This window comes from Nestor notabilis, unplaced genomic scaffold, assembly GCF_000696875.1.
Source record: "Nestor notabilis isolate BGI_N333 unplaced genomic scaffold, ASM69687v1 scaffold10074, whole genome shotgun sequence".
NCBI classification, from domain to species: Eukaryota; Metazoa; Chordata; class Aves; order Psittaciformes; family Psittacidae; genus Nestor; species Nestor notabilis.
Genome location: NW_009926884.1, coordinates 35,536 through 59,519, shown reverse-complemented (window position 1 = coordinate 59,519; position 23,984 = coordinate 35,536). Strand labels below are relative to the sequence as shown.

The following is a 23,984-nucleotide window of genomic DNA, read 5'->3' as shown; positions in this document are numbered from 1 at the left end:
ACTCCTATTGCTCAGGGCAGAATGCTCTGAAGTGGTTCAGGTCATTCTGTTGGTGGACTTAGTGATCCAGCCCCAGCTCCCTACTGGAAATTTGTATTGCTACGAAGATACAGAAAATACGTGGATGTTTAGAGCTGTGGTGTAACTCGTGGGGACCCCTTACATGGGGAAACGAGATACGCAGAGGAGAAACAAATCTAATGCTGAGGGCCAGTTGTATCCCTTTCAGTGCTTCCAGGGTTGTATTTTAAAAGCCAGACAAAAAAAGATGAATTTTAATTTTGAGCCTCTTGAAGAAAACTCTACATTTGGAGTATTTTAAACCATGGACAAATGTCTCTGTCAGCTGGGGTCAGAGTGAAATGGAATGAAATACTGTACTGGTGTTCATGGGCTGCTCAGAAAACAGGAAGCTGGTGATTTAAAGCTACTCTGGCTCTTGTTACTTGATCCAGTGGGTACAGATCAACTCACTGATTCACTTCTCTGCTGGTTCCATGTCTGACCTTTTGAAGGAGATGCAATTCCAACTCAGTTCTTGTATGATCTAATCCTGTCCTGCCCCCCCTTGCCAATTCTGTTCTGTATACTGCTTTTACAATCAATTCTGGTACTGAGGACATGTAGGAAAAAAGGAATGGGCTTGAATATGGTGGTCTCATTTCCTCCTGCTCTCCTGTGCTCTGTGGGAACTTCAGAAGAATAAATTCCATGAATATAAGGGGAAGAACTGTTTGCATTTAGGACAAATATTGATGGGATGATTAAATTGTCTGCAAGGTACTGGACAGGTCTGCACTAAGGGCTGATCTTCAGTAGGTTGAGTAAGGCAGTATCTTTCTCTTCACAATAATCCAAAGAGGTGGAACTCCACGTTGGTGACAGTGATGTTATCGCTAAATTGATGAAAATTCCTCAAAGCTTTCTTGCAAAGATTTGATTTCATTAAATATATGGAATGTCATAGACTAAGAGATAGTAATTAATGGCTTTTTCTTGCTCTTTCAATAGGTGACAAAGAAAGTCAAGTCCATGCAGATGTTCCATACTCCTGTGAATTATGCTATGCAGGGTGACAGAGTAGGCATCTGTGTAACCCAGTTTGATCCCAAACTGCTAGAACGAGGCCTGATCTGCACCCCAGAGTCACTTCACACCATCCATGCTGCAATCATTTCTCTGAAGAAAATCCAGTATTTTCGAGGCGCTCTGCAGACCAAGGCCAAGTTCCATATCACGGTTGGCCATGAAACAGTTATGGGACGAGTGATGTTTTTCAGTCCAGCCCCTGCTGACTTCAATGAAGAAATTCAAGAAAATGCTTTTGATTTTGAAAAAGATTATCTTTACCAAGAGGCATATTTGTCCAAGGACTCAAATACGTCAGAGAACAAAGAGAATGACCAGGCAGGAGGAGTCCAGCTCCCAAGACATCAGTGGGCTTTGCTAGAGTTTGAAAAACCAGTCACTTGTCCTAAACTGTGCCTTGTGATTGGCTCCAAGCTGGATACAGATATCCACGCAAATACCTGCAGGCTGGCGTTCCATGGAGTGCTGCTCCAAGGTATGGAAGACAAGAACTACATAGAGACTTTCCTGCCAAAGCTGAAAGTGTACAAGCTGAAGCACAAAGAAGGACAAGTGGAAAGGGTAAGCTGCCTTTTCACTGCTATACATGGGGAGAGGGAATATTCTGTGTAAATACATATCTTGGTGGACACTGGAATGTAAAGACTGTGTGAAAGGGGCCTGCAAGGATGCTGGAGAGACTATTTAACAGGGACTGTAGTGATAGTATAAGTGGAATGGGTTAAAACTTAAACAGGAGATTTAGATTAAATATAAGTTCTTCCCTGTGAGGGTGCTGAGGCGCTGGCACAGGGTGCCCAGAGAAGCTGTGGCTGCCCCATCCCTGGCAGTGTTCAAGGCCAGGTTGGACACAGGGGCTTGGAGCAGCCTGGTGTAGCAGGAGGAACGTTCTCTGGACTCACTCTGACAGCTCCACGTCCCTCTTGTGTTGGGGGCCCCAGAGCTGGACACACTCCATGAATACAAATTGGCCTCATGAATGACCAGTTGCTATCTACTAGTCTGTCTGCAGGTCAGGTTTGTTTTTGGGTTCTGCCTCCCATGGCACTGTAGATACTCAGAGTTGGTAGTTTCCCTGATGCCTGATGAAAGGATGGTGGAGCAAGTGTCCTAAGAAACCCTGGCAGTGTGAAGTCATGGAGGCATGCAGAGACTTGGGAGAGCCAGTGGGAAGAGGGTTGTGCCAGCTGGGGAAGTACTTCCAGTCGGGAGCTGCTATTGAGCCTGTGCTCTTGCAGAGCAGCGAGCAGCAGGAACCGTTGGGTGGTACAGTGCCTTATTTTAGTACACAAAGTCACTAGCTAACAGAAAGTCTGAATCAGCTGGTCCCACCCTGCTGCTGATGGCTGGAGATTAGGATCACTCAATTTAGGGTGTCTGTTCTTGGCAATGATGCAGGAAAATTTCTTTCTCTGTTGAGCAAGGAAGCTCCCCCCTCCTCACCCTCCCTGGGGAGGCATAAAAATCATAATAATAACTAAAAAATGCAGGTTTACCTCCACAAGGAGCAAACTTTTCCTCCAGAGAATGCTGCTGGGGAAAATGAGCTCCAGAGCATCCTGAAAGGCCGTGAGGGAGGCAGGGGCTGTACCAGCCCCCTTTCCGGGCTCAGCACCAGCTGGAAGTGTGCATCCAGGACTGGGGTGCATGGGGGCTCACTAGTGCCCCTTTGTAAAATGCTGATGTGATGGGGGCTCTCCCCCTGCCTGCTGCTGGAATTAGAATCAATTCCCTGTAGTTTAACTACCCATTTACCCAGGAGAAATCAGGCATTTATGGTTTGGCTTTTTGTTCGTGCTCTGATTAATTTCAGAGCACTGATGGAATAGTAAGAACTGTAAATTCATTAAGTTTCAGCATCATGGGGCTTTTCTTTTGGGCCCCTTGGGCACAGCACCCTTCTGGATTTTAAGTTGGTGGTTTGGGGGTGGGTTTTTTATGGGTTTTGGGTGATATTTTTGGTGTTTGTTTGGGGTTTTTTTAATAAAAGAAAAACATTCTCAAAGATTTTTTGGCTCTCTAAGAGCAAGTGTGACAGTTTTGCTGTTTCACATAGAAATCAGATCCATGAACTGGGTAAACACCATCTTTTATAAATCACATTTAAACTCACAAACTGTCTTGAATTAGTAGATTTTAGTGAGAATTCAAACTTAAACTTCCTTGGCTCTCTCATCTACTCAAGTGATGGTGAATGTTCTACAAAAATTCAGGTACCCTTTTGCTGCTTTTTGTGCTGCTCACTGTTTCATTTTGGTACCCTGGCTCTAAGGTAGAGTGAAGCACTAGGAGAGAAAGAACCAAAGCCTGTCTGTTGCTGTTCACCAGAAACTTTGAATTTACCCTGAGCCTCCTTTCACAGCCTTGCTTATTTATCTGCTGATCTTTAATTTTTTCTTTAGGGATGTGTTATTGTAGTACCTGAGAAATTCGGCTTTAAATTATATATCATTGCTCTTTGGGGGAAGTCAGTGTTGTCTGAGGTGCTGCATAGTGCAGGAAACCTGCTTCTAACCATGCTGGGATTGCAGCTTGACTTTGGAAAAGCTTCATGATTCAAACTGCAGTTATGATTTTTCTCTGTTTTTTGAACTGTTGTAAGTGTGTGACTGCTCCTGTTTTACTGCAGACCAGATTTGATTTGTGGTTAGAGTAAGTCTTTTAGGGGTTAATTGTAAGGAAAATAAAAATCTGCCATTCCTTCAGCACTCAGAGGCACAGGTTTGTGTTTGCTTGACTTGATGATTTTAACATGATGTGAAATACAAGTCCAGTTTTCTCCTGCAGAGAAGGGGGAGAAGTTCAGTGGAAGGAAGTTTCTGTCAAGAGCATCTTTCTGGTGTGGTTACATGGAGGCAGAGACTGTCGCCCTCTGGACATTTTATTTTTGCAGAGCCTTGGCTGCCTGACAAATGTGCTTTTGATAGGAAAAAGAGCCAGGCTGGCAACAAGTGGCTTGTACTGATAACAGGGTAAAGGCAGGACTGAGAGTGCTATTGTGAGCACCAGTGTTGCTTCAAGGAGTGCCATGTGAAGTCTGTGAAAAAAGGGGCAAATGAGATGCTGTGAAGAAGGTTCGTCCCTCTGAAGTGGCAGAGTGTGGTGGGGGTGAATGTGGGTTTGCTCAGCTACAGTAGGTCAGCAGCCCCTGGACCTGGAGACATGCAGATTATGAAGATAAACAGCAACTGCTGTCCTTGACCTTGTCTTTCTGGAGACCCCAAGCTCACCAGTCAGCTCTTGGCAGTTCTGTGGGCAGAGACACTTGTATTCATCCCAACACCACCTCTGAAATACCTTCCTCTTGGTTTTACCTCTGCACAGCATTGCAGGTTGATTCCAGCCTGACTCATGAAGCAGTTACTCAGTTCCTGGGATAAATTCTTTCTGTTTGTCACATTATTTGCTCTTTGGCATCTGCGGACGCACAGGTTGAGAGCAGAGAGTTTCAGCTGCAAGGTGAACAGTAGAAGTGCATCATGCTTTCCTGTGTGACTCAGATATTCTGCCTGTTATGAAAGTGTTTGCACCAGCAGGATTTATCTTAGGATGGTTGCCACTGGGTCCTATTGTTGAGGATGCTCGTAAATCAGTAGTTCTGTCAGAAACAAAAGGAGAAGGAAAACCCTCTGTCTTGCTTGCATAGCACAGGCTGCACCTTCTGCACTTACAAGCCTGTATGGCGAAAAATATACGCAAGTCTCGGCTGTGATTGTTTCCCATTTTAAGCATAGCAGAATGTTTTCCTATGAGAATGGGTTTGTCCTTCCTAAAGATGCTTTCTCTATGTTCCTTTGACATTAAGAAGAATTCATTTTCTCTGTGTATTTAAAAGTTTTTAATGTATTTTTCTTATTATTTGCCTTGCTCTTAGGCTTTACTTACTTGATGGCAATCACACTGCGCTTGTTTCTTCATCAGTTTCCTTCCATATCTCGCATCCGTTCTGTTCCCAAGTTTTGTGGGTTGCTGAATAGTGAGTTTTCTTACTGCACTTGCTCCCATGGGGACCGAGGCCATCATGTAGGTGACACGCTTAGGTTTGGCAGGATGGAAGAGTCACTTAGTGCTTAATAACAACATTTGACTGGTTGTTTGAATTTTGGTACTAAGTATCCCCAAAGGAAAGTATTGTTGCAGGAGCAAGATGGGAAAGCAGGGTAAGTTATCAAGGTTTTTATCGGTGCATTTCTTCTGAAGCCTGAATGGAAGAGCAAAAGCAAGTACACACTGCTGGGTTACGGGGAGCTTCTCATCACCCAAAACCCCCAAGTCGTTCTCCTCAGGGCTGCTGATTCTTTCATCTAACTTGCGTATAGATAAAGGATGTTTCATTGCCTTGCTGGGGCTGATGGTTTGTCTGCTGTTCTTATAGTGGCACTGTAATGCCAGCAGGATAGCAAGTAAAACACAGCCTCAGCCAGGCAGTGATGCTTTCTGTGTGACTGACACGGTGTGTGGACAAACCCGGGCACAAGGTGAGTAACAGGACCAAGTTGCCCAGTGAAAGCTGTGTGCTGCCTGCAGGCACTGCAGTAGCTGGCTACCTGCGGTGACCGCAGCAGGGCCGAGGTGGATGTTGCTCCATCCACTGTAAACATGCAGACGCCACAATTAATATTTTCCCTGCTTTGAAGTCTGCACATGAGTTTGTTTGGTTCTGCCTGGCTGCTGATGGTATGCTAAATACAGTCATAATACAGGGATGAAGGCACTCAGGTGAATAAAAGTGCACAGCACATTCACTAGTTAAAATGCACTGTAAAGCAGGAATATAAAAGATGCATTTATTTATTGGCTCTTGTTTAGGTTTTGAGTAAAAGGGTTTGAGAAGCTTAGTGGAGGAAAGGGGAAGGAGGAGGGAGGGCTGTGTGCTTATTAAACAAATACCGGTGCTGAGAAAAGAAGGGGGATGTTTGCTGTCTGATGCAGCGTATGGATTAATGCAATAGAATATATTTGTCATAAAGTGCACTGGCCAAGCACAGAATCTACTGCACACTCATATGAAGAGATGAGTATTTTGTTCACTCACCAACAAAACGGCTTGCTGCATGTGACTGGCCAGTAGAATTTTGCAAGGTTTGAGTAACACCTACAGTTGTTATTTATATTATTAAATTTAAAATGTAGCCATGCTTTTGCAAGTGTATGGACAGCTGGTCTTGATTTTTCTGAGGTTGTGCAAGAGTCACCTGTGGGGGAATCGGTTTGTCAGCTAGGCAACCAGTGTTCCATTTTATTTATTGGATACAAAAATAAATTAAGAATGTTACTTAGGTTGCAAAATCAAGCACTTGGAAGTTAGGAAATGCCAGATTTACAGTTGCCTATGCAACATTAATTCTGTTCCCCTGTGCACTTAATAAGGCAGGGTTCCTGTGAAATTGTTTTGGATGTGGTCATGTAAAGAGTGTATCATGGGGCATATCAAAGAGGGACAGGAATAAGGTTCTGTAGACATCTGGCATTTCTTAACTTCTTAAGTGCCCAATTCTGCAACTTAAATAACTGAGGTTTTATATAAATGTAATTTCCTCAGCATTTTGAAAGTAAAAAAGTGAAGTAAAACTCAAATCTACATATTACTGAACTGTGACCATCCCTCTCCTGCGCACCTTCACTAGGATTTGAGTTGTGTGGCAGCATGGCACAGACAAGTATTGCTTGATATTAATGGACCTTGTTAACCAAACAGCAGAAGGAGACTATAACCCAAGGGAGATGATGGACTGTTGGCCTTTGGGCAGAGGATCCCCACGCTAGAGCTGGAGATGACGTGGGGAAGGGACAGCCTTGGGATGTTTGTACATCCATGTGGTGCCTTCAGAAGGGAATGTGAGTCCATTCCAAGAGGCAGCTCTCTGCAAGCTTGTCCTTGTCTCCTGCTTGATTTCCAGTGAGGACTTTGTAAGCCCCTGTTCTTTGTCCCTCTCGGTTCTTTTCTCCTTCAACTTTTTGTATCCTTGTGTCCTGTCACTTTCTCAGTTACATGAAGCTGTATTTTAAAAAAGGAACAGGAATTTGCAGCCTCCAGAATATTCCCATTTCAGACACAGAAATGGAAAGTGCTCGGAACTGTTCTCTAGAAATAAATGAGCTGTTCAGGGATCATGATGAAGATGTCTCAAGTGTACTTGTCCTAAAGTACAAAAATGCAATAAAAATTCTTTGTGTTTTCAGTGTTAGTCAGAGGGTTTTTTGGTGCTTTTTTTCCCCTCCTGTTGTTTTCTGCTTTGACTTCATTTAACAGTTTGAAAATAATCCTCAGACCTGTTTTTATCCTTTTTTAAAAAAAATGCTTTATTTCTATTTAAATCCATTAAATTTAGATTAAAACAGAAAAGGTTATTCTTTGTATCTCTGTGCCTCTTTCTAGTATTTAATATTCAGTGCTGTTGCTTTCTCTGTCTTGAACCGTTCCTTATTTCCCTTCTCATTCTGGCACCACTTTGGTTCCTCCTGTGTGTTTCTGATCTGATCCCCACCTTTTGGGTTTTTTTCCTTACAGATACGTTAGGATGTTGAGTTACTTGCTCTCAAGATGTGTGAAGGGTTGTTGGGGGGTGTTCAGCTGACAGTGATTTCTGAGTTATCTTATCAACCAGGGTGGTTTAACAGGCTGTGCCGTACAGCTTGTGTCCCTGCTCAAAGGGAAATCACAGTTATTTTCCTTGGAATTATACTATGGTTTGCACTGAGTGTAATGTTAACTGTGGTTTTACAAACAATATACAGTGGTGTAAGTGCTGCTTAGATGGGGAGTGTGAAGTGGGTTAATGTTCTCTGTGAACTTGTTGGTATTAGCAGAAGTGCTGTGGGGATGCTCGTGCTTCATCTGTGGTTAGAAAGGGCTGTTTACTTTTTCCCTGCAAACACAAAAGCCGAGTGGGAAGGGATATTTCATAAACTCAGTGCTATTGTGTCCTCTGGTCTAAGCCATAAAACAAGAGTAACAGAGATGTTCCCTTTGAACTTGAAATCCCTTTCTAAGCTGCTGATCTAACCTAAGGGAGAGGGGGAGGCTGTACCAGCACAATTTTTCTCTTCTGGGTATTTCTCCCCTCCTTCCTTCTTTTTTTAGAGTCCTTAAGTGAGTTTGATGCAGCACCTCTGCCCATAAATTTAAGAAAATATTATGGTAATGTAGGTCAGTGAACTGAACCGCCACTGTACACTGCGGGGATTAGAGCAGGGAGGCAGCGCTCTCCCAGCCCGCCTGCTCCTCTGACAGTATAAACAAGAAATGCAAGGAGCCTTCAGCTTTTGCTTGCCCTAATCCTTTGTTTATGCAGCACTTAAACTGACTTTTGGGGTCGTCTCTGTCTGGCATTAAAGCCCTAAAGCTTTTTGAAGTTTCCCTGAAGTTAATAAAATTAGTCTGCCCTGGTCGCTGGGCCCCTTGCTGCCGCTGCAGCGCAGGCTGCGGATCCCTTCCTGCCGCTGCAGCACTTGGCTTCTTAAGTTAATAATATTTTATAACAAAAAAGAGTGAGAGGAAAGCAGAAAGATCTCCCAAAAGGCTGTTCAGCTAATAGGCAAAGTGATTGCCATTGTAGATGTTCTGAGAACTCAAAGGGGATTAACTTAAACCCCAGCGATTGGAGGTAAATTGCTGGTAAAGTAATTGAAAGTGTTGAGTTTCAGTTGGAGAGCACAACACACACTTCTGTGCCTGCTTATAAAGCAGGACTAAACCAAAAAACTTTGATTTTTCTTTTAGTTTTCTCGCAGGGTCTTAAAGTTGAGAAAATGAGATTTCCTTTGTAGCAATTATCTCCCCTTCACCCGTTTGCATTATTGCAGAAACCGATCAGTTATCTCAGTTCTTGTTACAGCAGGCATCCTCTTATTTAGTCTTCAGGGGTGAACTTGGTGCTAGGGTGGCTGGGGGACACAGGATGGGATATGTAGTACGTAGTGTATGAAGTGTAGTATTTAGTGTACAAGTCTAGGACTTTGGGTCATAAAGGTTTTATTCCAAAGGTACATGATGAGTGTAACGCTTGTTCACAGAACTCATCGCAAGTTCTTTCCGACAGCCTTGCTGGGGAGGCTCTGAACTGACCCATCGAGCCTGGTATGAGTGCTCACCCTGTAATTCCCTTTTAATTAAGTTAAAGATACTTTGAAGTGCTCTTGGAAAAATAAAACATGTTTGTGTTGTCTTGAAAGTTGGCTTCCTGTGCCATTTTGGGGGGATAACTACAAAAACAAGATACATGAAAGATCCTCCTTGGAGGGTAGGAGACAGAGTGTGCTTCAACCACAGGGGGAAGGAGACAAATGTTCAGTTTTGGCATTCTTGTTTTAGGAATAAAAGACTTGTAGGAAGAAGTAATATTTTTATTTCAGCAGATAATGCAACTGGAAAAATAAAGAAGGTTTTAAAGAATGCAAGTGCTTCTGCAGGTTGGAATTAACAGCTGCTTTTGCCACTAATCTTCTATCTCAGACCTGAAGAAAGGCAAGTGTGCCTGACAGCTTATCTTCCTCCTCTACCACCACCCGTTATCAGTGACTCTAGTAAAAGACATTGTTCAGTTTTAAATACAAGCTAGAGGTTGCTGAGCAGTGATGCTTCCTTTAATGGCTCACAAGGTGTTTTGAAACAGTGCTTGTTGAGGGGAAGAGGACAGATGCATCAAAACCCAGAAACACAGACTTTTGGGAACAGGTGAATGGATGATCCAGCAGCAAATGTTATTGGGACATTGGAATGCTGCTGCCTGCAGCCTGGACTCTGCACCCAACAGGAGTGGAGGTGCCTGGGCTCTGGTCATCTCCCCATGGAGGAGGAAGAGGGGCTGTAGCCATTTCTCATCCTGCCTGGGGTGTGTGACACAGGATGAGGTACTGCCAGTGCTCCCTAATACTGCATAGCCCTCTCAAGGGCAAGTAAAGCCCATTTAAAATAAAACAAAAAATGGAATTTCTGATGCTAGATTTACTGCCATACTGAGATTGGCATTAAAAGGCACATACGCATAACACCACCATAAATGGCGCTAGGGATTTCAGTCTGGATGTGCACTGCTGTGTGTTGAGGAGGCTTCAGGGAAGGAGAGTAGCTTAATAAACAGCAATACCTTGAGTCCTTATTTAAATGACTAAAGGTGAGTGTTCAAAAGTGGTTATAATTCTTTACTTTTCTAAGTCACTTCGGTCTTTGAAAACCTTAGGTTTACCTAAAATTTGCTCTGAAGATGTGAAGAGCTGAAACACACACACACAAAAAATCATCTTGAAAATATTTAAGCAATATCCCCTTATTTCTTCTGATAAATAAATATTCTTGCCACAACCATGAGATAGAGTAAGGCCAGGCATGAGGTAGACAAGGATATTCACACCTATGGGATTAGGCTCACTTGAGTGCACCTTACCCTTCGCAATGCCTGAGGGAGGGTTGGTTATCTCTCCTCACCCCCCAGTCTTGCTGCCTCTTGTTCCTGATAGCTTAATTAACAATTGGACTTGGAATGGCTCTTCCCACTGGGTTACAAACCTTGAAATTAAAATTGCACACAATGGTCATAAGGCTTTTAGTTTCACAAATCCATGTGTGTGTAAAGGTGAATATTAAAAGGCTCTGTTTAGAAACTCAGAGTAATTCGGGCATGTTTTCAGAAGTGTAGCTGTTGGAGGGCAGGTCTGGAGCTAAGAAACAGAACATTTGTGTAGGTGATAATGTACTTGGCTGTGGGATAAGTAGTGGAATAAACTTTTTGTGAGCACAGGTACTTCAGTGACTTCCATTTAAAGGTTTCAAAGCAGAAGAGACATTTTAATTAACTGATCTTTACGGCATGTTCTGATGCAGGTTTTTGTTCTTCCTAGATGTTAAGAAAGGAGGTGAAAGCAGAAATATATTAACTCACGAAGTCTTCTATGGTTTTAGATACAAGTTGTCTTAAACTCAGCATTTCTGGTAACTCTTCCAGAATTCTATTCATTTGGAGGTAAATGGTTTTCCAAGGGCAGGGTGCTGGAAGTCACTGAGCTGGGTGTACCTAAGAGGTATAATTGTTCTTATCACTTCGCTCATGAAGCCCTGTTTCTCTTGCAGGTGATGGATGATTACAGTGTGATTGGCCGTTCCTTGTTTAAAAAGGAAACAAACATCCAGATCTTCGTGGGTCTGAAAGTGAAGCTGTCCACTGGAGAGGATGGGATAATAGACGGTGGCTTTGGACAAAGTGGCAAGTTTAAAATTCGAATCCCAGGTAGGTGCTTGTCAGCTGACAAATGCTGATCAGTGTCAAGTGCAGAGGATCTTTCCATATTGCAAGTCTGAATGTTACCACCAGGCTCCTAAAGTTTTGAAATGAGCTCAGACCCAGTTGAACCATTGATTTGGTGGATTGTACCTCTTCTAATTGAGTGATGGTGGCTGTGAGACTGGGTGGCCTGAAGCCACATCTTTTATGTCAATGAACTCGGGTCTCAAAATGACTTCTAAAGTGTCAATACCATAGAAATGGTTTGTGGAAATCTCTCCTCTCAATACCAGTATGGTTTGCACCAAAGCCCTTCTGAACAAAGAAAGGAAAGCCAACCTGCAACCATTTTTACCTGTAGCTACTTATTCAATATGGTGTAGTGGATGTAAGTGCCTTAAATTGGCTCTGTTCTGCATGTTATTATCGAACTTGCCTTCAAGCAAAAACTGCTTGATAAATGAGTCTTTGGAGATCTTGAGAGGTTTTTTTTATTGCTTGTGTCTCCTGGTTTTATGATATTATATATTACCATATTTTTCATCCTCTGTGAATTACAGCAGGGATTTATGCCTTTTTGGGTTAGAGCATGTGGAACGATGGGTGCTGGAGTTTAAAAGTGTCACTATTGTGGTTGGTTTTCTCCTTCTTTTGAGGTAGGAAAGTTGTTCTGAGCCTTTTCAAAAGGTGCTTGTGAATAGGTGCTGCATTTAACTCAAGATTGTGGGATAAGAGTTTAAGGATACTTAGGAGTACTTCTGTATTTCTGTAGTGTCTCCAGCCGACTTGTCACTAGTTAATCCTCCACCCTCTTTAGAGAGATTACTTCTGTTGTACCAGTAAAGGAAAGAAATTGTGATGTTCTGTGACAGCAAACCATCGCATAGTGACTGGTCTACAGAGAAGCCTTAGGTTTCCTGATTTCTTGCTGAAGATGGGCTGTTTTACATTTGATTTAAGGCTTGATGCAAGAGTATTAATTTTGACCCTCAGCAAATTTTCTTTCTTCCTATCACAAGATAAGAATTTTGGACTGGACAAAACCCCTCCTGTGTTCTATCTCAGTTTTGGTAGACTTTGCAAATAGGGGAGCCTAATTAGCAATCACAGTGCATGTGTAAAGCAAGAGGTTTCACCAGGTACACGTATGTTTTGCATTTTCTAGCACAGAAAAGCTTTTAAGCATTTACTGAGAATAGGCTGCTTTTGGTGGGTGGTGAAATGATGTGTAGTGACCTTACAGCTGAAAAGGGTTCAAGCTGAAAGTCAAGATGCTATCTTGCTTAAAAATATAGTGTTCTTAGTAGCTTTTCTCTCCCGGAGGTAAAAATATGATGAAAGGACAATGGGAGGGATGGCATTTATGTTGCCATTTTCACATCGTGGATGGAGGAAATGGTTCTTCATGGGATGGGGAGAAGCCTTGTAAGGAGACTGTCACCTGTAAGCAGGAGCTGTAATTGCAAACCAGCAGTCACGTTAAGAAAATCATACACTAACTTGGAAGATAGCTTCTTGCTCTGGATATTGAGTTAGTGGGAAGAAATGATACCTTTCACAGAGGTGTTTGTTATCTAATCTTGGTTATACTCTTCTGATGTTTAACAGCAGACCATGAAACAGAGAAGCCTTTTTAGTTTATTCTTTCAATGAGAAGAGTATGTAGCAGAATGCTAGAATTTAATACCTCTCGAAGGCTGGCAGAATAATACAGTTAGTTTGCTTTGCTGGAGTCTGGTCAAACTTGGGCACTCCTGTTGTCTGGAAAGAAAAGGCAATAACTTAAATTAGCTAAAGCTAAGAGTGTCAACCAATGTGTGGCTAGCAGGGGAAAGAACCACAGACTTTGGAGAGGCCTAAACCCTGTGTCTTTAAGAGCTGCAGAGATTTGTGTGGAGGGGGAGGGCTATTGCTGTGATGCTGTTTAAGTCAACTGTAGTTCACATTCCTTTGTTAGATCAGTGTTGCTTTTTTAATGTGTCTGCATCCTGTTTGGGGGGTTTTTGGTTGTTTTCTTAAATTCAAGTGATCAGCCTTTTCTCTCCCTTCCCCCCATTCTCAGCCTCCCCTTATCCAGGGTCTTTTACAGAACTCTTTTGTGAAGAGCTCTCTTTTAATTTTTCTGAAGTTATTTCCCCATGATTCCTTCCCAAATGTATCAGGGAGTGGGAGGGAAGGGAAGGAAACGTGTGAATTAAATTGCCTTAGCCTGGCAGTTGGTCAGTCCTCTCATATTTAAAACCAGTCTTAACGTCTGGAATGGAATAAATTGTTCAGGTGGTTAGCCTGAGGGATATGTTGGGCTTGCTCAGCCTGGAGAAGAGAAGGCTCCTTAAGAGGAAACCTTAGAGCAGCTCCAGTGCCTAAAGGGGCTCCAGGAAACCTGGAAAGGGGCTTTGGACAAGGGTCTGTAGGAACAGGACAAGGGGAATGGCTTTGACCTGCTAGAGGGGAGATTGAGATGAGCTCTGAGGCAGAAGCTCTTCCCTGGGAGGGTGCTGAGGTGCTGGCATAGGGTGCCCCAAGAAGCTGTGGCTGCCCCATCCCTGGCAGCGTTCAAGGTCCCTTCCAACCCAAACCATTCCATGATTCTATGATACCTGAGGGCTGGTTTTAGTAACCAACCTCTATATAGCAGTAAAAATAAGGTAGATATATCAGAGACTTGTGTCTTGACTACTTAAGGTCATAGCAAACTATTGTGCCTTTGTAGGGTGTTCTTAGTCCCACTGGTCCCAACAGCCTCCAGCACTGTGTCCACTCACCAGGCAACTGTTGGGCTTCCCAAGTGTTGTTCCATAGTCACTTGGAAATGGCTTGTGTTTCTCTGTGGATCACAGCCTGGGAACGTTGTCTTGCATCGTCTGTGGGCTGAAACTTGGCAGAGTACAACTGGGAATGGCAGAACATGGATCTGTTTCTTATTCTGGCACTGCTTGTGTGCAGCAATAAGTGAGATACTTCGCTCTGCTATTCTGCTTGTGAAATGGGGATAATTACTATCCATTCCAGGGTAAAAAAATAATCTCTGATGTAGGTTTATTCCAGGCTTGGAGCATTAATATTTCTTGAAAAGGCTTAATTATCTTCCTTTAGACTACAAAAACACATCTAGAGTACAACATGCAATTGGAAGTTCCTCAGTCGCTGAAAGATGTCAGTAGTTTGGAAGAAATTCAGGGAAGAGCAGCAAGAATGCTGGAGAGGCTGAAGGGATTGATTTATGAGGGAAAGAAGATGAAAAGAAATGCATAAAACTTGGCTAAATGATGTCTAAGTGGGAGATATGATTATCTGCAAGTATTTGAAGAACATAATGGAGAAGGATCCCTGAGGGTGGTCCAAGGAGGTAGAAGTAAAGTTAATAACATGAAATAAAGCAAAGTGTAACTTGGCTATTGAGAGATGTTGTTTAGCAGAGATTTCTTATACTACCAGGTTATCTTTTGCAGAGGGAGATGATGTAGATCCACTTTGAGAATACTCATGTAATTTGCCTGGATGTTTCCTAGTGCCTGTGTTGGGGTGAAACGGAGAAGGGAGGGTTGTGGGGAAGTAGGAGGACAGTGTATTTCTCATCTTGTTTTTGTGTTCAGGCATGCTTTTATTGCTTGAATGACAAGGTATAACCTACTTTCTAGACTGTCTGCAGCAGCATCTAGTTTAAAACAAATGAGGTATTTTCTGGCAGAGCTGACCATCTGTAGGCCTGACTTGTGGAGCTCTTTGGGTTTCAACTGAGGAACAAGCTTTAAGATGTGTTAAATGGCAGGATGATGCTTAGGTTCCAGAGGGGTAGTATGACCAAATGCATAAAATGTAGAGAAATAATCTGTAAACTCAAAAGAGTTTTGCTTAGTTGAATAAGCTGCTTCAAAACTAACCAGGGTTTGAATGGCAGTTTAAACTGCGCTACAGTGCGAGTTGGGGGGGGGGGGACGACGACGACAGATGAGGTGCTTCTTGGGTTGCAGTTGTATCTGGGAGCTCTGCATTGTACAGGTAAGGTAAGTGAGTGAAAAGAACTGTTCACCTTTGAAGTCTAGAACCTGTTTGGGGAAGCAGGAGCTGTATGTTTAAATACCTTATTCTAAAGAAGACAAAAGCTAACAATGACAGTCTTTGGAAAATGCTTATTTCAACACAGGGTGCACCTAGGAATGTCATGCCAGGTGATAAGAAATTCAGGGGGAAGTTCAGTGAATGGTTGGAGTAACTTAGTGTTAATTGTGGATTTTGTTTAAACTATCTCTCAAACAAGAACTGACCTTGTAAAACTCTGCTCAGTTTGCTGAATCCTGACAGAGACTGGCCCTGGATATGCCCTTTTCATTGGTCTTGGTACGCTGCACTTGTGTTTGATTGCTGTGAAATGTAGTGACTTTTAACTCTAATTGGAGCATATGTGGTAACTCAGGCGTAGTTCACTTTCTTTTCTGTCCTTGCTGTCTCGCTGCTGGTGAAGTGCTTGTCTGCAGTGTGTTTGACTGTGATTCTCTTCTTCTCTGACTCAATACAGTAAAAAATTGCTGCATGCGAGATGAGTTAAGAACTACTGTGTTTCTTAATGCGAATGAAGCATATCTGACACTCCCAACAGTTGAACATGTTTCTGAAGTGAGCAAATCTAAATGTAATGAAAGGCACCCATTTCATAAGAAGAGACACAAATGAGAATATTAGAATATGTTTTTTTTTCTTTGCTGTTCTTTTTACCTCTGCAGGATAACAGGAGTTTTGAGGCTCTTACAAGAGGTGAAGACCAATTGTGTTTGTGACTTCTTGCCTTGCATTTATAATGTCCATTCTGTATGAGAAAGCAGGTCTATCTCCACTGTTCCCACTGCTTGTTGTGGTGGAGGGGTTAAATGTACCATAAAGTCTTTTCTGAGGGGATCCCATGGATGTGCTCCCTAGATTAGGGAATGCAATGCCTCTGGGATCCTACAGCATTGGTAGGAGATGACATGATGTGATAAGAATCAACCAGTGTGCTTTATTCTTGAGAATGCCTTTATTCTTATGTGTGAAATTAATGGTAGAAGTGCTAAATAGGTGTTTTCCCCCATAATGTGCTGTGGAGATGGTGTGACTGTGGTAGTTTTATATGTTGCCAGGTACTTTTTGCGTTGGCTGGGATCCCACACTGGTTTCCAAGTGCTTCATGACATGGTGGGGCAGCTTTAATGTAAAAGCTGCACATCAACAGCACTACTCTGCATTGTTGCAGTTCCAGTTAAAAATCATGAGGTTTAAAGTGAGATTTTAGCATTTAAGGAAGTTGAAAGTTAAATAGTATGAGGGAAATGACAGTTATGCAAAAATGGGAAAACTGCAACAGGAAAATAATGTGTATCACTTTGCTTTCTATAACTTCCATCTTCAAAATATCTTGTGTCCTTCCTTGATATATTTTTTGTTATTCAAGAGGTGTCTCTCCTTAGGCTCTCAACAAACGTAGCTGGCATTTATGGAATATTAGTTACATGGCTTTTCTTAAACAACTGTAGGAGACAAGCTTTAAATAGTTGACAGCAGATAAATGTCCTGTTCCCAACTCTCGAACTTAGAGGGCAAGTGAATGGGACAGTCTAAACCTTTTCATTGCACTCAGAACAATTAAACACCCTGTCACTGAGCAGCTTACTTTTTTGTGGGAGATCTTGACACTTGGAATTCTTTTCTTGTGTTGCATTAAAATAGGATAATCTTCTTCTCTTAGGCCAAATGAAATTTAGGCACATCTAATGTCCATGTTTGCCCAGCCTGGCTCCTCTGTTAATAAAAGAAAATGCAAAGCGGTTGGCTGCAGAGGCTGGTGGGTTGCCATCCTGTCGTATCAGGTGAGGCTGAGCAGGATTTCAGTCAAGAGGAAAAACAAAAGCCCAAGGGCAGGGAAATCTGTGTAGCTGTGTTTTGTTTAAAAGCTGGAGATTAGCTCTACGTGTTCTTTCACAGCCTCTCTTCCCCTATCCTCTAAACCAAACAAAACCTAAAATCCTTAAGGGGTACTTGAAACATAAATCTCCTGCTCTCCTTTTTGTGAACGTTGGCTGATGCTGTATGGACAGAGGCTGGAGAGGACTGTTGCCAGGGAAGCATCACTCCCCAGTATGATCCCCTCTTGAGCAGATTAAGCTGCAGTGATGTGAACATCCCATTGACCATTCAGGAACTAGGAGCCTGTACTGCACTTAGACAGAAAGGTTGTCCTGAAGGAATCCAGCCTACTTCTTGCATGGTGACATCCTGTAAACCCGTATTGACCTTTGGAATTCAATGTCCAGATTTATTGATCTTAGAGTATTCTTTTTGTGGAATCCAAGTCAAGACTTGTGCACATTCCTTCTGAATGAAAACAGAAGTCAAGGAAGTGTTAACTTATTACCTGGCTTGCTGCCTCATTCATGTTAGTATCAGCAGATCCTGGTTTTGAGTGCAGCGACAGGAATGCAGGACTAAGTGTCTAACCTTAAAGCTGTTGAAGGGTGATGTGTTGATTGTAGGGTTGGTTTCAGAAGCAGCCAGTGGTTGCACAGGAGTAGATGCTCTACCCACAGGAGGTTAAGGCTCTTGTTTGGATTTCAAGTTGCTATGGGAGTGTCTGTTCAGCAGGGTACTCTTCTAGGATCAAGTAGTCATGGGTTACAGAAATTATCAGGTGATGTAGCAGTGTTTGAGTGCTGCTGTAGAAGAAAGAAGTCCAGACAAGTGTTAAGGTTGTGAAGTTAAACATTTAAAACTTGAGTATAAAGAAAGATAATATCTTAATTAGCTCTCCGTTTGGAGTTGGGTTCTGATACCAGATCCATTTGTATGGTTGCATTTCCCCTGCTGACACAAACAAGGAAAATGTTGCAGGTTTGGAGTGATACTTCATAACTGACCAGTTGTCCCATGCCGCTTTTTCTCCTCAATGAGTAATCAGCTCCTTTGTCTTTTGTGCTTCACTGTGGTCCTGCTGTAAATAGGAAATTAATGGTATGTGTAATTTAAGGAAAAAAAAAATCCTATTAGTAAAAGAAAAATAATTCCAGCAGATGGGATTTGTTTGCCCGTAGCACGAGTATCTGTACTTTTACCTGTACCACTTAGAGGAGGGAAACCCAAAACTAAAAAGCCCCACCTGGTGATGAATATCACTGCTGCAGGGTGTGCAAGGTAGAGGGGGTTTGTTCTGACCTGGGGTTGCTCCAGTGCTGTTCCATTGTGAGCTCTTGAGAGGAGGGCAAAAGGAAGAATCCAGCCTAGCCCTGTGCATGAGGTTGTCCTCTGCAGATGGAGGCTGTTGAGAATTTAGCTGCCAAAATGGTCTTTTCCAAGTGTGTTCTGATGAAGAGTTTCCTTTTCTGCCTCCAAGAACAGCAGTCGCTCTAGTAGTATCCTGAAGTGAAGTTTCAAATCCCTGTTGCAAACTGGAAAGATGCTGTAGTTAGAATTCGATTATCTTAATTTGAGGATGAAATGTGGATCTGATAGTATGGGGAGCTTGGGAGACAGCTGTGGGGTTTTACAAGTGTTTGGAAGTGGGGTGGTGGTTGTTTTGGTTGGCAGTGATGTGGGTAGTCAGCTCTCCAAAGTACTCAGCGGTGAGCCCCCAAAGGAGGATTTTCCTTTTATTTAAAATAGAAATAAAAGTCGGTAAGGATTGTTTCTTTTCTTAGATATAATGACTTGAGTTTATATAAGATTCTCCTAAGCCACAAGAGCTGGTTACATAAATTAAACTGCTGTTTGCACTCGGTTGCATGTTTTTTGGATCTGGGGTTTCAGAAGTGCACTTGCCTCGAGACTTGCGGTAGAACTGGGACCTGGCAGTGCTGCTGCATGTTGTAACCTCCCTTCTATGTAGGGTCTCTTGTGGTTTTAAGTCTTCCCAGTTAATCCAGGCTTTGTTATTTGTTGGGAATGCCATTACTGTGGGAAGCTGCATGGCCCCGGATCACGAGTAGGCCATATCTGTAGCAGATGCAGCAGGGGATGCTGTGGTGTTCTGAGCTCATCTGGACCATCACATCACCCCGAACTCGCCCAGTGGCCTTTTCCAAATGATCTTACTACCTTTTGGCTTCGCACTGCTGCTGTGAGCCATCCCTGCGCAGCTGCCCTGAGCCTGGCCAATGTGCGTAGGAAACCCTGTGTTAAATTGGATTCTGTATTGGGGGTCACCTTTTTGAAGGAAAAAGGGGTTGGAGGGAAGAACCATGTTGGTGGGTGGCAAAATCAAATATTTGAAATGAACAAGCTTATTTCCTCTTTAAAAGCAACCTTAACCTGCTTTGCCTAAGTGATAGTTGCACCCGTCCATGAACATACAACTGCAGAATAGAACTATATTCAAGTTTTAATTTGCTGCATTGTCATTTTGGGTATTTTCCACTTGGAGCCACCTTGCTCTGGGCACCACAGACCAACTCCCTGCTCCTTACAGACCAAACTCTGCATTTAATTTTGGCTTTACTGAGTCCATGCTGCTGAAGTTGCAAACAATTTGGATTAGCGTCATACACATCCTGCACACAAGAGCGGGATGCATGTGCTACCTTCAGTTTGAGTTTTGTTGTCCTTTTTAGGTGTTTCATTTTGCAAATTGAATACACTCTTGCTGTAATTTCAAGTGTGAAAACACTACCTTTTTTTCTTTTCTTTTCTTTAGAAAGAATAAAGGTAACAGTGTTTTTTATTAAGTGTCTGTACAGTTTGGCTGAGCAACCTTAGAGCTCCAAAACCCAATAATCCTGTAATGCCTTATATCCCCTAGAATGGGAATATCCTTTTTCTATTTTTATTTTATTCTTTTTTAATGGGATTCTCATCTAGCTCTGCACAAGAACCCTTCCACTGTGCAGGTTTGGGATGCTTCAGTGTGTGTGCCTTGAGAAAAATACTGAAAGGACCACGTATAGCTTCTTCTGAAGAGTAACATAATATAGTGTCTGATAAAAGTTTTTATCAGTTCCCTGCTGCTTGGTTAGGTGTTGTCCTTCTGGGAAGAAAAATGGCCCTTTTTCTTCCTAAGTACTTGTTTGATGTCAACACAGCTTAATGTGAGGGATTCAGAGGATCCCTGTGGATTCAGGTACAGGAGTGAGCTACCAAAACACAGTCCTTCTTAAAGTTACTGTTAAATGCTCCAAAAACGTGCTGGGGGCTTGCAGGTTTTGTAGTTGCTTCCTTAATGTTTCAGGTGTTCAAGGTGGGATTTTGTGGTGGAGGGATACTTGTTCTGGTGGGAGATGGCAGCAGTCCTCTGCAGGTGGAGCAGGGGCTGTGGGGTGAGGTGTTCAGGGGACTTCTATTGACCTCCAGTGGGCAGCTTTCTCCGGGAGCTGTCTTGTTTACCTACAGCAAGGATGTGGAAGCCACGGGATCTGGATGGTGCTCCCAAGGTCTGTGGCCCTTGGGATTATTTAATAGAATCACAGTCTGGTTTGGGTTGGCAGGGACCCCTTCCACTAGAGCACGTTGCTCCAAGCCCCTGGGTCCAACCTGGCCTTGAACACTGCCAGGGATGGGGCAGCCACAGCTTCTCTGGGCACCCGGTGCCAGCGCCTCAGCACCCTCCCAGGGAAGAGCTTCTGCCTCAGAGCTCATCTCAATCTCCCCTCTGGCAGGTTAAAGCCATTCCCCTTGTCCTGTCCCTACAGGCCCTTGTCCAAAGCCCCTCTCCACGTTTCCTGTAGCCCCTTTAGGCACTGGAGCTGCCCTAAGGTCTTCCCTTCAGGAGCCTTCTCTTCTCCAGCTTCCCCAGCCCAGCTCTCTCAGCCTGGCTCCAGAGCAGAGCTGCTCCAGCCCATGGAGCATCTTTGTAGCCTCCTCTGGACTCGCTCCAGCAGCTCCATGTCCCTTTTGTGCTGGTGCCCCAGAGCTGGACCAGGACTGCAGGGGGAATCTCCCCAGAGCACAGCACAGAGGGACAATCTCCTATGACCTGCTGCTCATGCTCCGGGGATGCAGCCCAGCATGTGCCACCATCTTTGGATGTTACAGTCCTCTCTCATGGCTTTGCACTACGTGGGTGACGTTCTAAGCCTTTATGTAATTTAATTTTGATCTTAAGAAGTGTCTCCACAAGGGCAGCTCGTGCTTTCAGATTACCCTCTTGCAGTGAAATTTCTCTCTGTAAACTGTTTGTACTTATTTACTCGATTCTGATCATTTATCTTTCACCTTCCCTTTCCCCCAGTGTTTGTTCTGATAGCTTTTTGAAGTCTGAGTAAAAACATACACTGTGGGGGCTTCCTGGAGGAACAGAGCTTTGTGGTTTGCAAATTGTAGGCTATTTGAAGTATTGACTCCCAACAGTGGCCAGTGCTTGGTGGATGAGAACTGTTGCGTGACAAGGACATTAACCTTGAGAGTCTGATCAGTGTTTTGAATTTGGGGACAAAAAAATAGTTGTTCTTAATGGTGTGCATTGATTTCAAGGAAGTCTCTGTGAAGCAGCCTTTGGTTCATGTTTTCACAAAGGGATTTCAGTGTTTAATAAAGAATAGGAAATAACTGGAGCTTCAATAGACCTGTTTTGATGGGGGGGAGGTCTGCTGTGACATGATTTATGTGTAATATTATACATAAGCAATAAAAGCATTTCCTTCTTGTAGCTACAGTACTATTGCATTAAAGAAAAGGCTGCAGAAAATACGTTAAAAGTACTTAATATCTGGCATAAAAGTTATAGGTAAAGTAGAAAAAAAAAAAGTCATCCTGCTTAGAATAGTCTTTTGTAAAATATCTGAGGCTGTAACTTCCATCACCAGAATTCCATTTTGTGTCTGGGCTGTGGGTTTTATCAGAATAGTTTTTGAAACCTTTGAGCCCTCAATTCCCCTCACCCTTTTACCCCTCATCCCTCCCAACAACTATTCCAGATTAGGAAGTGCAGACAGTGGTGATTCGTAGAGCCCGATTTCCCTGTGACAGCTGGTGAGCCACCCAGTTCCATTTTGCTGATGTCTTACCATAATCTCTCTCTACTCTCTCATCCCTGTTCATTCTCTCTGTTGGCTATTTACTTCTTCTTACTCCTACAGCCCCTTCCTCTGCCAACCCCCTTGCCCACCTGCCCCTGAGCAGCTTCACCTGCTTTTTTGGGTTTTACAGAATCCCAGACTGGTTTATGTTGGAAAGGACCTTAAAGCTCATGCAGCTTCAACCGCCTGCCATGGGCAGGGACACCTTCCACTAGAGCAGGTTGCTCTAAGCCCCTGTGTCCAACCTGGCCTTGAACACTGCCAGGGATGGGACATAAAGTCAATATATTAAGTACAGAACCCCAAACCTGTGCCATCCCTTCAGTTACTTGGTGGTGTCATCCTAAACTGTCCCTTTGTGTCTAAATGAGGAATGTTGTTTGCTGCTGCCTTTTGCTGGGCATCTGAGGATTTTCAATTTAGTACATGGGTTTGCTGCCAGGTACCTATTTACTGCTGATTGCGTTTATTTACTTTCTCAGGTTTCCATCTTTGAAAGAACAACAATGCTCCCTCTTTCTGTTTTGGCCAGTTAATGTATGGATGTGTGAGGAAAGGGACCATTTGCCTGTGTGTTCCTAAAGCATCAGCTTGTCAGATTTGGCATTATAATATGAGTGCAACATGAAGAACATGGATTTGTTTCCTTTGATTGCAATGAATTATATTTTCAAGCTAGCATATGGGCTGTGCCAGGTACCGTTGCTGGCAGGAGAGGAAGATGATGTCTTCAAGGGCTGGAAATAAGCTAAAGAATGCAAGTTCTGCTGACGGGAGCAGGCTCTAGATCATGAACTGAGGATTTTCTTTTCATGGCTCATTGCAATCAACTGTTCTCACAAGTACCTCCTTAGGAGATGTGCAAAGATGGTAGTCCTGCTGGAGTCCATGTGGAAATTGATGCCTGTTTCCCCAATCCTAGTTTTTCTTTGTATTTTCCTTCTTGCTTCCTTGCTCTTAAATAAGTAGTTTGAGGATATTATGCGATTTTAGTTGTGGCTTTTATTTTATTGCCTTGAAATGGTGCACATTGAGAGCAAGATCGAGCTACTCAGTAAGCTATCGGCATTGTTTTTTTACTTTAAGTGGAACTTAAGCTTGAATTTAGTGCCCCATGTGTCTTGAGTTGCTCTTCCTTTTAAAAGTAGTTGAATATTTTAAGAACCCTTTTCCACTGACTAAGCCATATGAAGAATGAACAGAAATGAAGGTTTTTGGAGCAAATCCTACACTATGTATATCTTTAAATATTTGCCAATTTGTTCCTATAAAAACCTGAATTAGTTTCTCACACCTGTGAAAACAGAATAACTTGTCTATTTCTTTCCAGTTGATCATTGTGCATTTCACTAGTGTTTACTCTTAAATTTATGACAAGGTTTCAGAGTACATGTCTGCTGGAGCAAAGGCTGGAATGATTCTCATTTAGAATTTGTTTCTTAGAGTCATAGAATGGTTTGGGTTGGAAAGGACCTTAAGATCATCTCATTCCAACCCCCCTGCCACGGGCAGGGACACCTCACCACTAGACCGTGTTACCCAAGGCTCTGTCCAATCTGGCCTTGATCGCTGCCAGGAATAGAGATTTCTTTATAAGTACAGGGGAGGAAAAAAAATCTGTTTTATTTTGCATTTGGAAAAAATTATAGGTAGAGTATTAACACATCTAAACATCTTTTTAATAAAGCTCAAAATCTTACAG

At 43.0% G+C, this 23,984-nt stretch overlaps 1 protein-coding gene across 1 annotated transcript in view; it reads left to right on the top strand.

The window, feature by feature from the left end:
* EEFSEC (eukaryotic elongation factor, selenocysteine-tRNA-specific) overlaps positions 1–23,984 on the top strand; it is a 71,671-nt gene that overhangs the window by 25,898 nt on the left and 21,789 nt on the right. Inside the window, exons 5-6 of the mRNA XM_010013797.1 lie at positions 1,012–1,650; positions 11,159–11,315. Of these exons, the coding sequence (XP_010012099.1) occupies positions 1,012–1,650; positions 11,159–11,315 (796 nt within the window). The remainder of the gene's footprint in view (positions 1–1,011; positions 1,651–11,158; positions 11,316–23,984) is intronic.